Raw genomic sequence first — 12,264 nt, 5'->3', positions numbered from 1 at the left:
GCCCTTTTAGCCACACAAAATGAGTCAAGTACCACATTTCGTGACCAATAGTATTAGATCTGCTGAGACAAAAGTTTATTACTTCAGTCAATATTGATCCATTGAAATTTGAATTTTTCAAAATAAATACACATTTTGATTGCCTCCACAAGGCTTTCCACATGGCAACAGCTGAGCCTGTGGCTAGCAGCTCATCAGAAGAGCTCACAATGTTTACCTGCTGAGGAACCACGAGTTGGTGTAACCGCAGTACCAGAGCAGTGCTGAGCGGCACGCTCACGTGCACTAACATGCAGTAACAGCACATACGATCAGTTTGGCTCTGAACAAAGTGAAGAGAAGCTCTGATACCAACACACACAGAGGGAGAGATATCTTTACATAGTTAATAGTTATTTACTACTAAATAAATTGCTCTGAATATCGTATCGAGAATATTTGGTCATTAAAGACTGTGATCAAGATATGTGCAGTATAAATGAACTAAAGAAAACAACAAACAGTGGACAAACTACGTGGTTCACCAGTTCAAGCAGTGGTTTTAAATGACCTCAATATATCTTTAGTGTACCTGTGCTGCAGTTCATACAGCGATAGAGATATATCTGGGATAAGCTAAAACCAGCCATTAATATCAGCCATGTATTGGGAAGGCTCTCGGGGTAAATGTCAAGGTGCACACCATGTAGTTCTAGTTTGGTTTGGACTGAAAAAGGAGATCAGGTCGGACTTGTATTTTTCGAAGGTTTTGCAAGCCATCTTTATCCAAATATATCATCAGGTAAACGTCACACAATATTGCTGGAGGAACATCAGGTTTGAGTCATCAGTTGGGTATGTCCCACTCATTTACTTCTGCACTCACATATTGTAAAGACTGAATCACAGGTGAGAACATCATGCTGCGTCCTTTGAGGCTGTCGCCGTCGTGCAGGGGACTCGGCCAGCTTGGCTTCCGGTGCATTTCTTGCCACGGCCTGGAGAGCTGGGTTTGGATGCTGACATTCGGACACTTCTCGCCCAATGACTCACCATGGTGGGGAGGAGGGAGGAGGAAGGGGAAGGAGGGGAGGAGGAAGAGGAGGTGGGGGACAGGGAGGAGGAGGAGGAGGAGGTCGAGGATGAAGAGTAGGAGGATGAGGAGTAGTAGCTGTGTTTGGGGATGGAAGTGGAGGTGGAGGTGACGACGAGGCGGTGCTGGCGTTTGCTGCTGCTGCGCGGCCCGGCGTTAGCGTGGGATGACGACAAGACGTGGCTAGACGAGGGGTGGAAACGACTCAGATTCAGAGACGGGATAAAAGACTTATGAGGGGGAGTGGAGAAAGAAAATGAAGCCAACGAAGGAGAGGGAGAGCGAGGTGGGGAGTGTGAGGGAGAAGAGTTTTTCACCAAGCTAGAAAAGGAGAGAGGACATATAAGAGCCTGTTGCCTGGAAAGCTGGGTCGAGGAAAGAGAAGGCGGGCTGGAAGGACACTTTGAGGAGGTGGAAGAAGCTGAAGGTGAAGAAGCAGAGGAGTAGGAGGAGAGGTTTTGGAAGCTATCGGTGGTGTCTGAGCAGTGAGGAGTAGACAGAGAGGCAGACGGGTGTTTCCAAGAGCTATGGCACAAGGCTGGGGTCTTAGAGGCACGCAAAGCAACGACAGAATGGTTACTATCCCCGGCTGCTCTACTGCTTCTGCTGTCAGCCTGTAAAAAGACAGCACGGAACACGGCCGGTCAAAGCCAACAACACACAGCCCACATGAGAGGAGAAGAACACTCTGAGCACTCATACCTGATATTGCTATGGCTTTATCCAGCCAATACCTTGCTAGGCTAGAACTGATACAGTGTGGCCGCTTTAATCACAAAGTGGCTCTGTGAAAACGTCTTTACATATTACATACATCTCAATTCAAATACTTCACTTAGTACACTTTTCATGTAGTACACTGTGTACTCAATGGTAGTGTAGTCAACAGCTGTTGTGCACTTACTGGAAATGACTTATTTTTCATAGCAAATTGCAACTGGACAGAGCACAACTGCCAGCATATGCCTAAAACTGTCGCCAGCTAAAATATCTGCCTCCTAACTGTAAACTGAAACCCTTGTTTCTTAACCCTAATCCACCTTGAACCAGAGCAAACTCTAGTACTGCTCCCTCTACTGATGTCCAGTGTGACCACCACTTCAGATGACAGCTCTGGCTGAAGTCATGCAAGAGAGGTCAGGTTTAGTACATTAGGATTTACTGGTGACCTTTGATTACGTCAATAGATTTTGAAAATGTTTACAATTGACTTTTCAACATTGACTGAATAAAGTGAATCAATGGAAGTGACCAGAAGAATAAAGACCCTCCTTTAGTGCCCTAGAGTGACTCATTTAAAAGGGGCTTGAAGTATGATGGGTGGATGCTCCTCTCTACAAATGCTGCATTATGGGTTTTGATGGGACTGATATCAGTATCAGATTGTGTTGGGTCATTAAACACCTGAATATTCCTTGATTAAGATTAAAAAATAAAAGCATTTCCTCCTTTCATCCTGTTGGGAATAGATCCCGGCCTCACTTATCTTTTGTACATAAAAAGCATGTGTGCAAACGGAGTTGCTGTGTATCTGTATCTGTGTAGAAAAAGTAAAGGTAATATACGAACAAACTGTCAGACTGTTTTGACTCAGTACAGAAAGAAGTTGGAATTGTTTTGTAATCACTAAAAATATGTAATTTTTTGACATTGTGGTCAAGTGAATTTCACCAAACAATGGTGCCACAACATACCTGCAGTACTTAATGAAGACATACTTTTTATTTACAGAAATGTGAGGGTTTATTCATGATGCATGTTTAAACTGAAACCCTAATATTTGTACATCATAGCTTCTGTGTGTCCTTGTTTGATGAAAACAAGGTTTTAAGAGTTTTTGACACCCAAATAATATTTCCACAACTCACTGCCAGATGAAAAATGGATGTCCACAGTGAGCATGCAGGTTACATGCAGGTCAAGATCCACTCTCAACATTAACAGGTAGTTTTGGATATGAGGCCATTAATGGGTATTATAACAAAATCAGGGAGTGCATGTTGAAAGAAGTGTAAGAGTTGAAGAAGGATGTGAACGCAGCTATAATCAGACAGATATAACTTGAGGAAGACCCACAAAATAAGACAGATATGCACCACCACAGAAACAACATATTTAAAACTCACAGCTAACACTAAAATCACTAAAATACAATTCACTCTTTTTTTCAAGCTATTGACTAACAACTCTTTAATTGATGGTACCCAGTTCACCATCATCTAAGCTATTTATTTATAGGTTGTTAAATTAAAATGTCTAGTTTAGATGTAATTTCAGAAGACTGATTCTCTTTGCTTAAGTAAATAAGATGGGAATGTTCTCAGATTTTCTCCACATTACTTAACCCCAACAGTAGCTTCTACTTGCATGTCTCAGGGACAAAGATAAGTCAATATGATTAGCTTTTTAATGTACAGCTATGTACTGATACTTGACAACAAAAGGGAAAAGGTTTGCATGGTTCCCCTTCAGTCTATGCTTTCTCAGAGCTGCTACGCTCAGGTCTGTCAGAGGTCATTTACCTGGCTGCGCTGCTTTTGGGTGGCCTGCTGCTGGCCCCTAGGTGTCTTCTCTGGTGAGCTAGAGGAAGAAGAGTGGCGAGATTTGGTGTGGGATTGCTGGGCAGAAGAGCTGGAGCTGCTGCTGGAGGTCTAGCAAGAAGATTCATGGACAAAAGGTTAGTTAGTACAGACTGGCTGGAACTGTCATTGATCAACATGTAGATACACTGCATTTGCAAGATAGCAGCTGCAAAAGCATCAGATTCAAGCAGCAAATTAAGATCAATTGTGACATCATTGTATTCCAAGTTATTCAACTCCAGTAGCACATGGAAGGGAAATGTACATTTGAGTCATCTATACTGGGTATGACAAAGGGGTAAATCAGTCAATCTTGGTTGAAATGGAAAAACATATTTTTGAGATATAGACAACAGAATCAAAGACATGATTTGATGCAAGTCAACGGGAAATGTGTGTTTAGCAAATATTGCTAAATATTGCTAACTCTTAGCTAAACAATTCCCCTTTATCACGAGGCAGCAATTAATGGAAGGAAGGGATGTGCTGGATACTAACTAACAGATCTATTGTTCCTGGTAAGTGCAGGTTGTCCATTAAATAAGTAAATACAGACAGTCCAGCTGCCAAATTTGAGCAGATAAAACAATGCAAAAACCTGTTTCTTGTTCAGCCAGAGCTGCCAGAGATAACTAAGAAATGGAAACCGTTCTTTCTCAGAAAATGCAATAACCTTCACGGGGAAACCAATGACCACAAAATGACCCCCTGGCTATAAAAGAAAGATTAAAGAATACATATGCGTATAGTCAGAGTAGAGAGCCCACCACCAGCCCAGCATCACTGAAGCAATAGCACTCTGCAGCCAGAGGAACATCAGACCTGTTTCTTGGTGGAGGTTTTCCCTGAGTTGTGTAGAGGTTGGGGCTTGGCTCTCTTACTCTGAGGTGGATTTGGGCCCTTGAGGGTCTGAGACGCTGGCCTCTTGGATGGGCTTCTCTCCCTCTCTCGTTTGACTTTGCCTTTAAGCTGAGTCCTGTCCCTGGAGTCAAAGGAATCAGGGGACTTAGGAGGTGAGGACACAATGCTGGAGGGAGAAGAAGTGCCAGACAAGCTGTCCACACTGATTTCCAACTGTTTAATGGACTCTTCTAGATTGTCAATAGAGTCTAATGTGTTCCTGCAGAGCTCCTCTACCCGGCTATCTGACTTTGACTGTCTAGTATTAATGGAAGGGGAGACCTTGATGTCTCTGTCACAGTCATTGTCTTCACCCAAGTTGAATTGTGTGGTACTGTTGGTCTCAAACCTCTTGGATTCTTTTGTTGGCTTCTTGGTCTCCTTCACTGGCTTGCTGTCCGATGCTTTTTCCTCCTCTTCCTCATAAACAACAACCTTGAGAGTCTTCTTTCCTTTTTTGGGCATCCCTGTACGAATGGCCTGGCTAATTGCAGCCAGTTTGTTTTTGGGGAATTTGAATTTGAATTTCCTTTTGGTCTCTGGCTGTCTAAGCGAGTCTTGTTGACCCTGGTCTCGGTTTTTGGGAATCGAGACACTATCTGCTGAAGGGATTTGATTGTGCATATGTAGAAAATTATGACCTTTTCCTCTGGTATCTTTAATGTTAAAGTCTGTATTTATTTCAGTAATGCTAGTTGTTCTCACGTTCTGTTTCTCTTCATCCTGCTTTGTCTCCTCTTCATCAACGATATTTTCTGGAGAGAGGATTCCATCAAGATCTTCCTCACATTCTAAGATGGTAGAGAGACGCTTGTCGGCTGACTGAATGTCCATAGGTATATTCAAGATAACAATAAAAGGTGTCTTATCAGAGTCATTACTGTCCTGGAAAGCTTGGTTGTCATTTGCCTCATAAGTGGGTTCACCAATGCTGTCGTCCCCAGCTACAGTCTGTGAGTCCCTCTTTTCAGCGAGGTCTTCATCTCTGGACTCTGTCCTGACACTGGGACTCCTGGTCTTGGAGATTCTAAGTTTGATTTTACCCATTGTAGGTGGTGGAGGAGGAGGTCCTTTACTGTCCCAAATATAGGGGCTCAGGCGACTTCCTTCTTCTGTGTATTGTGATGGGTCCCTGGATACCTGCGCTGTTGCTTGCTGGTTCTGCTTGCTGCTGTGGCTGTAAGTCAACCTGGGTGAAGGTTTTAGGACGGGAGAAGAAGCTACACACTCCTGACCTGAGCTCAGGGACCTATCCTGCTGTAACTCTATCACTCTGTCCTTTGGGCTGTTTTCTTTGTCTACTACCATCAAATGTGACTTCTTCTGAGATGGTAAATCATGAACAACATTTTCATTTGTCTGGTCAAGATCTGCGATGTCGGTAGCTTGAATATTTTCTTTTTGTAGAGTAACAATGGTTGTAAACTTGACCTTCTTTTCTGCTGAGGTTGGGCAGCACACATGTCCAACAACATCCTTGTTAATCTGATCAGGCCTTTTCACAGAAAGATAATTTTCTTTTTGAACATTTGGAACTCTAAGTACCTCCATCTTCTTCGTTGCAGAATTGAAGGAAGGCACCTGTTTACCCACAGTCTCCTCTGTGTCCTTATGTTGATTTACATGTTGATTTACATCAATGTGGTCTTCCAGTCCGGCTGCTGTTCTGACTTTATTAGGGCAGCCATATGTAATTCCAGTCTGAGGAGTTGACTGGTGGTCTGATGTTGCAAATCTAGAAATCTTCCGATTGGCCACCTGTGATGTTGGAGATGTTCTTACTTCTCCTTTACATTGGTTATTTCCACCTGGCAAATTATTCTTATTTGACAGTTCTGTAGTCACCTATAATTAGAAAAGGCAAGATCAAACAATTCATACTTTGAAAATGAAGAATACAAAATCTTATATTTAGTCTTTTATATCCCAGTATTAAAAATACATGTACATTACCTACCAGATAGTAAAAAATGTACAAACTATTAAATGTACAAATCAAAATAAAGACTTGCATCAGTTTTATATAAACGATGACTCGAACAATCCCCAAGAGGCTAAAATTCTGTATCTGCAGGAAAGACGAATACCCACATATTGCTGCCTTGTCCCTGATAAGTTATGTTCAGATGGAAAACAGCCCTGTATCAAAACAAAGCAGGGATTGTTTTGTTTCAGGTTCCAATGAGACAATGAAATCCAAGAAGTCCAGTGTGAGTTATTGATCAGTCTGAGGGGTTAACACTGCATGGCCCTGTTCCTCGTACGTGGTTCAACTAAGTCGATCAAATCTCCTATTAGCCAGCTTAAATTAACCCGATGATTGAAGTCAGGCTATCTCGGTTTCTCAAAGGCTGATCCGCGCTCAAACAATCTTGTTAATCCAAACCAAACTTCAGTACTAGTACAACTTCAAAAGGGCACAAACAAACAGCACAAAGGCAAATAAACTCACTCGCTGACGAGCAGGAGATGATCATGAATGCATATTAGGAATTCCAGATCATAATCATGGCAAAATCTAACACTGCCACTGCTGCGAGGGCTAGACAAGAAGCATGGCAACATATCGTAGACAAGTTAAATGCGTAATGCTGCATTCACATGAATATTCGCAACGCTTTACTCACGTGAGTTTACTCACTTGACTATTTGTGGTTAATTAATTTGCTTCATTCGCGCTGGAGAGGGGGCGTGGCTTATCTCTGTGGCTTTACTCCGTGGAAACAGTTATAATTCACGCCATCCACCATCGAAGAAATAAACACTATTTCAGCTTTATACTTGTTGTGGAAATCCCACAAATGTTCGAACATCAAACGCCCTTGTGTTTGGGTTCATAACATTAATATCATATATACTGTATATGACGTCTGGATAACTGGATGACAATCGCATCCATTCGCGTCTGTGCATTGACTTTGCATGGAATCTACTCTACTAGATTGTAAAGCCCTCTGAGGCAAATTTGTAATTTGTGATATTGGGCTATACAAAATAAACTGAATTGAATTGAATTGAATTACTCGCAACGCTTTTGGTGTGAACGCACCATAAGTGTTGGGAAAATGTATCGGCTAATTTTAAGTGCCTCATCACCACAATCAATCCGATTATATTTCTTTAAATGTGCCTGCTGGCAGTCGGCTTAATGGAATCAAATGAGATCGTGGCCCATTTTTGTCCATACCTTGGACAACCCTGGCCTAAATGAATCAACTCCTCCAAGTCATATTAATGCTCACATTCCTCGAGGCACCGGCCGAGGAGGTGGAATAGCAGCCATCTTTAACTCAAGCCTATTAATAAATCCTAAACCTAAATTAAACTACAACTCATTTAAAGCCTTGTTTTTAGTCTTTCACATCCAACCTGGAAAACATTACAGCCAATTCTATTTGTTATATTGTACCGGCCACCAGGTCCATATTCAGAATTTCTATATGAGTTTCTATCAAGTTTAGTCCTTAAAACTGATAAGGTTATTATTGTAGGAGATTTTAATATTCATGTGGATGTTGATAATGATTGCCTTAGTGCTGCATTTATCTCATTGTTGGACTCGATAGGCTTCTGTCAGAGAGTACAGAAACCCATTCACTGCTTTGGCCACACCCTCAACCTTGTTCTTGCATGTGGCATTGCCATTGAGCATTTGGAGGTCTTCCCACAGAACCCTCTTATGTCAGACCATTACCTCATAACTTTTGAGTTTATACTACCAGAGTGTACACTGTTAGTCAAAAGTGTCTACACCAGATGTCTAACTGACAGTGCTGTAGCTAAATTTAAAGAAGCGATTCCTTCTGCATTTGATTCAATACCACATCTCAATGTGATCTTGTCGATAGTGCTACAGGCTCAGTGAGAATGACACTAGACTCGATACCCCCTCTGAAGAAGAAGACAGTGAGGCAAAGGAGGTTTGCTCCCTGGTATAACCCTCAGACCCGCAAACTAAAGCAAACTTCACGAAAGCTTGAAAGCATATGGCGTTCCACCAATCTGGAAGAATCACGCTTAGTTTGGCGAGATAGTCTTAAAACATATAAAAAGGCTCTCCGTAATGTCAGAGCAGCCTATTACTCATCAGTAATAGAGAAAAATAAGAACAACCCCAGGGTTCTCTTTAGCACTGTAGCCAGGATGACAGAGAGTCACGGCTCAGTGGAGCTGTGTATTCCTATAGACCTCAGTAGTAATGACTTCATGAACTTCTTCAATGAAAAGATTCTAACTATTAGAGGCAAGATTGATGATCTTTTGCCCTCAACCAGTGCCGATCTGGCCATGTAAACGGCCATATACCCTGGTCTATATATGGCTTTTCTCCAATCAACCATGACCAATTGTCTTCAATGGTTTCTACTTCTAAACCGTCTGCCTGTCTCTTGGACCCCATCCTGACGAGGCTGCTTAAAGACATTTTGCCTTTAATTGGCACCTCTCTTTTGGATATTGTTAATGTGTCTTTGCTAACAGGCCATGTACCACATTCCTTCAAAGTAACTGTAATTAAACCTCTCCTGAAGAAATCTACTCTTGATCCAGAGGTGTTCGCTAACTGTGTGTGTGTGCGTGTGTGTGTGTGTGTGTGTTAAAAGAAAATGAAAGACTTGAGAAGACAAAGCAGGGTGGAAAGCAGACGTTTATTAATTCATAAAAGGCAGTTATAGTGTATGAACATTCATGTCACCAGAGATCCAGCAGCGACAATACAAGAGAAGCAGGGGGAAAGATGTTTAGGACAGTGATGGAAGCTATATTTTTCAAAAAGAGAGGCAGAGGTTACAGAAAGGAAGCACCAGTTCACTTTCATGAATTCTTGATGTTATGTCAGCACAATTAGGAATAGGAAGTTAATCAGAATAGTTTGCTTTGTATTGTTCTGTTAATGTGTTAGTGTGTCAAGGCAAATCTATTGGAGAAGCTCTCATTATATTAGTGGGAAGTGCTACTTGTGTTTCCTAGAGTCCTAAAAAGTAGGATGGGAGCCAGAGCCTTCAGTTATCAAGCTCCTCTTTTATGGAACCAGCTTCCACTTTCATTCCGGAAGGCAGACGCAGTCACCACATTTAAGAGTAGACTTAAGACTTTGCTCTTTAATAGCGCTTATAGTTAGGGCTGAATCAGGTTGGCCCTGGTCCAGCCCTATAAGCCTATAGCAGCATTGCTATAGGCTTATAGGCTGCTGTTTTAGGATACACTGAGCTCCTATCTCCTCTTCTCTCTCTTATGGATGAATTTACATCTTTTCATTGCACATTACTAACTCTACTTCCTCCGCGGACTCTTTGTGACTTCACATCTCATAGGGTCCATTGGACCTGGCTGTGTCTGAAGCTGGTCCTGGGTCCTTGCCCCTGCTTCCTGCATCCAGCCTCTGGCCTAGACCTGGCCTCCTTCCCAATGGCCCTGCCTCCTTCTCGGTGCCTCCTGCCTCAAAGGTCAACCTCATTGGTCTGGCCTCTTTCGCGATGCCTCATGCCTGGTGGGCTGTCCTCCTGCATTTGTGGCCCAGCCTTCTGCCATGGTCCTGCTGATGCCCCCCCTCCTCTCTTTCTCCTTCTGTTTCATGGATTGTGGAAATCTGGATTATGGTCCATGCCTGCTAATTATTCATAATATCTGTCATATTCTGTAAATGTGCTGCTGCAGCCCAGAATCTCCTGAACCTCTGGAGAGGAGCTGCATCGGACAGGAGGTGATCCAGCAGAATCACCTCTCTCCTCTGCTCTGCCCACAGGACGAAGGAACCATCTCACACCGGGTGTAGACCGGAGGCCAAAGACCCTGAGCGAGAGTTTGACCCCATCCCCCTTTACCCTAACCTATTTATTAAAGGACACTTTTTGTTACGTGATTACTGTCTCTGAGTATCTCAGCCACTGTGCTCTCCCTTTTCTCATCCTACCTCAACAACCGCACCTAACCGGGTAACTTGGAGAGGATCTGTGTCTGACCCTTGCCCTCTCACTACTGGGGTTCCTCAAGGCTCCGTCCTGGGTCCCCTCCTCTTCTCTCTGTACACTAATTCTCTCGGCTCTGTCATTCGCTCGCATGGCTTTTCCTACCATAGCTATGCTGATGACACCCAACTGATCCCCTCATTTCCCCAATCCGATACACAGGTAGCACCACAAATCTCTGCCTGTCTGACCGACATTTCTCAGTGGATGTCTGAACACCACCTGAAAATCAACCCTGACAAAACTGAACTACTTTTCCTTCCAAGGAAAGGCTCTCCCACCCACGACCTGACTACCACTTTCAACAACTCTGTGTTAGCCCCGACCCCGACTGCCAGGAAACTTGTGTGACACTCGACAGTGAACTCTCCCTGACTGCCAACATTACTGCGACAACATGTTCCTGTAGGTACATGCTGCACAACATCAGGAGAATCCGTCCTCTTCTTACGCAGAAGTTGGCTCTGGCCATCTCACGCCTAGACTAATGTAACTCCCTCTGCAGCTCATCCAGGTGTTTCATTTCTGAAACGCTTGGATGAAAGGGGCAGAGGGATGCAATATATGCTAAATACCTTTTAATTCATGCTGTAATGTGTAGACTAGCTGAAATCTGGTGGATATATGTTTATATATATCTGTGTATATATATATATATATATATATATATATATATAGAGAGAGAGAGAGAGAGAGAGAGAGATATAGATGTAGAATATCTATTAGTACTAATAACACATCAGTATTCTCCAATGCTCCAATTGTTATTAAAATGGTTGGCTCTCTGAGTTAAGCTCATAGACAGATCTGGTCTCCTGGTACTTTCCCTGGTTGAGTATTTGATCTGCTTAAGTTTTAAGAAACAGCTATTTAGTTCACATACCTGCAGCTCTTTCATGAACTTTTCCTCCTCCTCTTCTTTCACATCCTCCCTGTGTGTTGAGGCTGTAGAATGGCTAGAGGTGGAACCAGCCAGAGGTGCAGGTGAGCACATCTGGGGTTTGGGTTTGACCTCTGGTTGCTGTCTTGGGGGTTTGGGCTGAGGAACCAGCGGTTTCTCTTCTTCACCCTCATCCTTGAACAGATTCATTAAGTAGAAACACAGAGCACAGCCTTTAGTTTCATTATCTTGTGAGTTGTAGCTACAACAACATGCATAGTAATTAAATATTTTGGAAGTATACTGGGACTGTGATGGTATATGTCATTTATATATATATATATATTGAATATATTGAATGTGTGTATTAATTCAAACTGTTACTCATCAGTTTAGCATCAGCAAAGTGCATCAAATAATCATCTTAAACACTCCATCGAGAGAGACACAAAGAAAAACATCTGTGACGGGCTCGAGATGATCCAGATCAAACGTCCTGTGGTTTTTACTGTGGCTGCCGCCATTACTTTGACAGACAGTAAGGACAAACTGCTGCTCAGGTTAGAAATATGATACGCTGGAGTTTTTAGACTAGAGCACTGAGGACAGAGGCATCATGAAACAGGACGGACACGTTTTTATTTACGGACTCCTTAATATCTCACAAGCTGCCACAGAACCAGCAGCAGTAGTTGAGTTTGGAGACTTGATGAAAGTATATTTATTTGCTCAGTTTGCTGCAACAGTGAGAAATCACTCTTCTTCACTCATCTGCAGCTTGATACTTCTCAGAAAATACTGTGTGCTTGTTCTGGAAGAATCTTTGAACATTAAATATGTTGTTCTTTGCTAATTTCTAGCCAC

At 42.7% G+C, this 12,264-nt stretch overlaps 1 protein-coding gene across 1 annotated transcript in view; it reads right to left on the bottom strand.

The window, feature by feature from the left end:
- Window positions 1-897: 897 nt before the first annotated feature.
- Window positions 898-12,264, bottom strand: part of LOC117746271 (sickle tail protein homolog) — a 96,404-nt gene continuing 85,037 nt past the window's right edge. The window contains exons 22-25 of the mRNA XM_034555309.1: window positions 11,404-11,595; window positions 4,477-6,399; window positions 3,595-3,723; window positions 898-1,686 (exon numbers count right to left, since the gene is read on the bottom strand). Of these exons, the coding sequence (XP_034411200.1) occupies window positions 898-1,686; window positions 3,595-3,723; window positions 4,477-6,399; window positions 11,404-11,595 (3,033 nt within the window). The remainder of the gene's footprint in view (window positions 1,687-3,594; window positions 3,724-4,476; window positions 6,400-11,403; window positions 11,596-12,264) is intronic.

The sequence above is a fragment of the Cyclopterus lumpus genome, chromosome 17, assembly GCF_009769545.1.
Source record: "Cyclopterus lumpus isolate fCycLum1 chromosome 17, fCycLum1.pri, whole genome shotgun sequence".
Classification (NCBI taxonomy): domain Eukaryota; kingdom Metazoa; phylum Chordata; class Actinopteri; order Perciformes; family Cyclopteridae; genus Cyclopterus; species Cyclopterus lumpus.
This window is presented reverse-complemented; position numbering and strand designations above follow the sequence as displayed.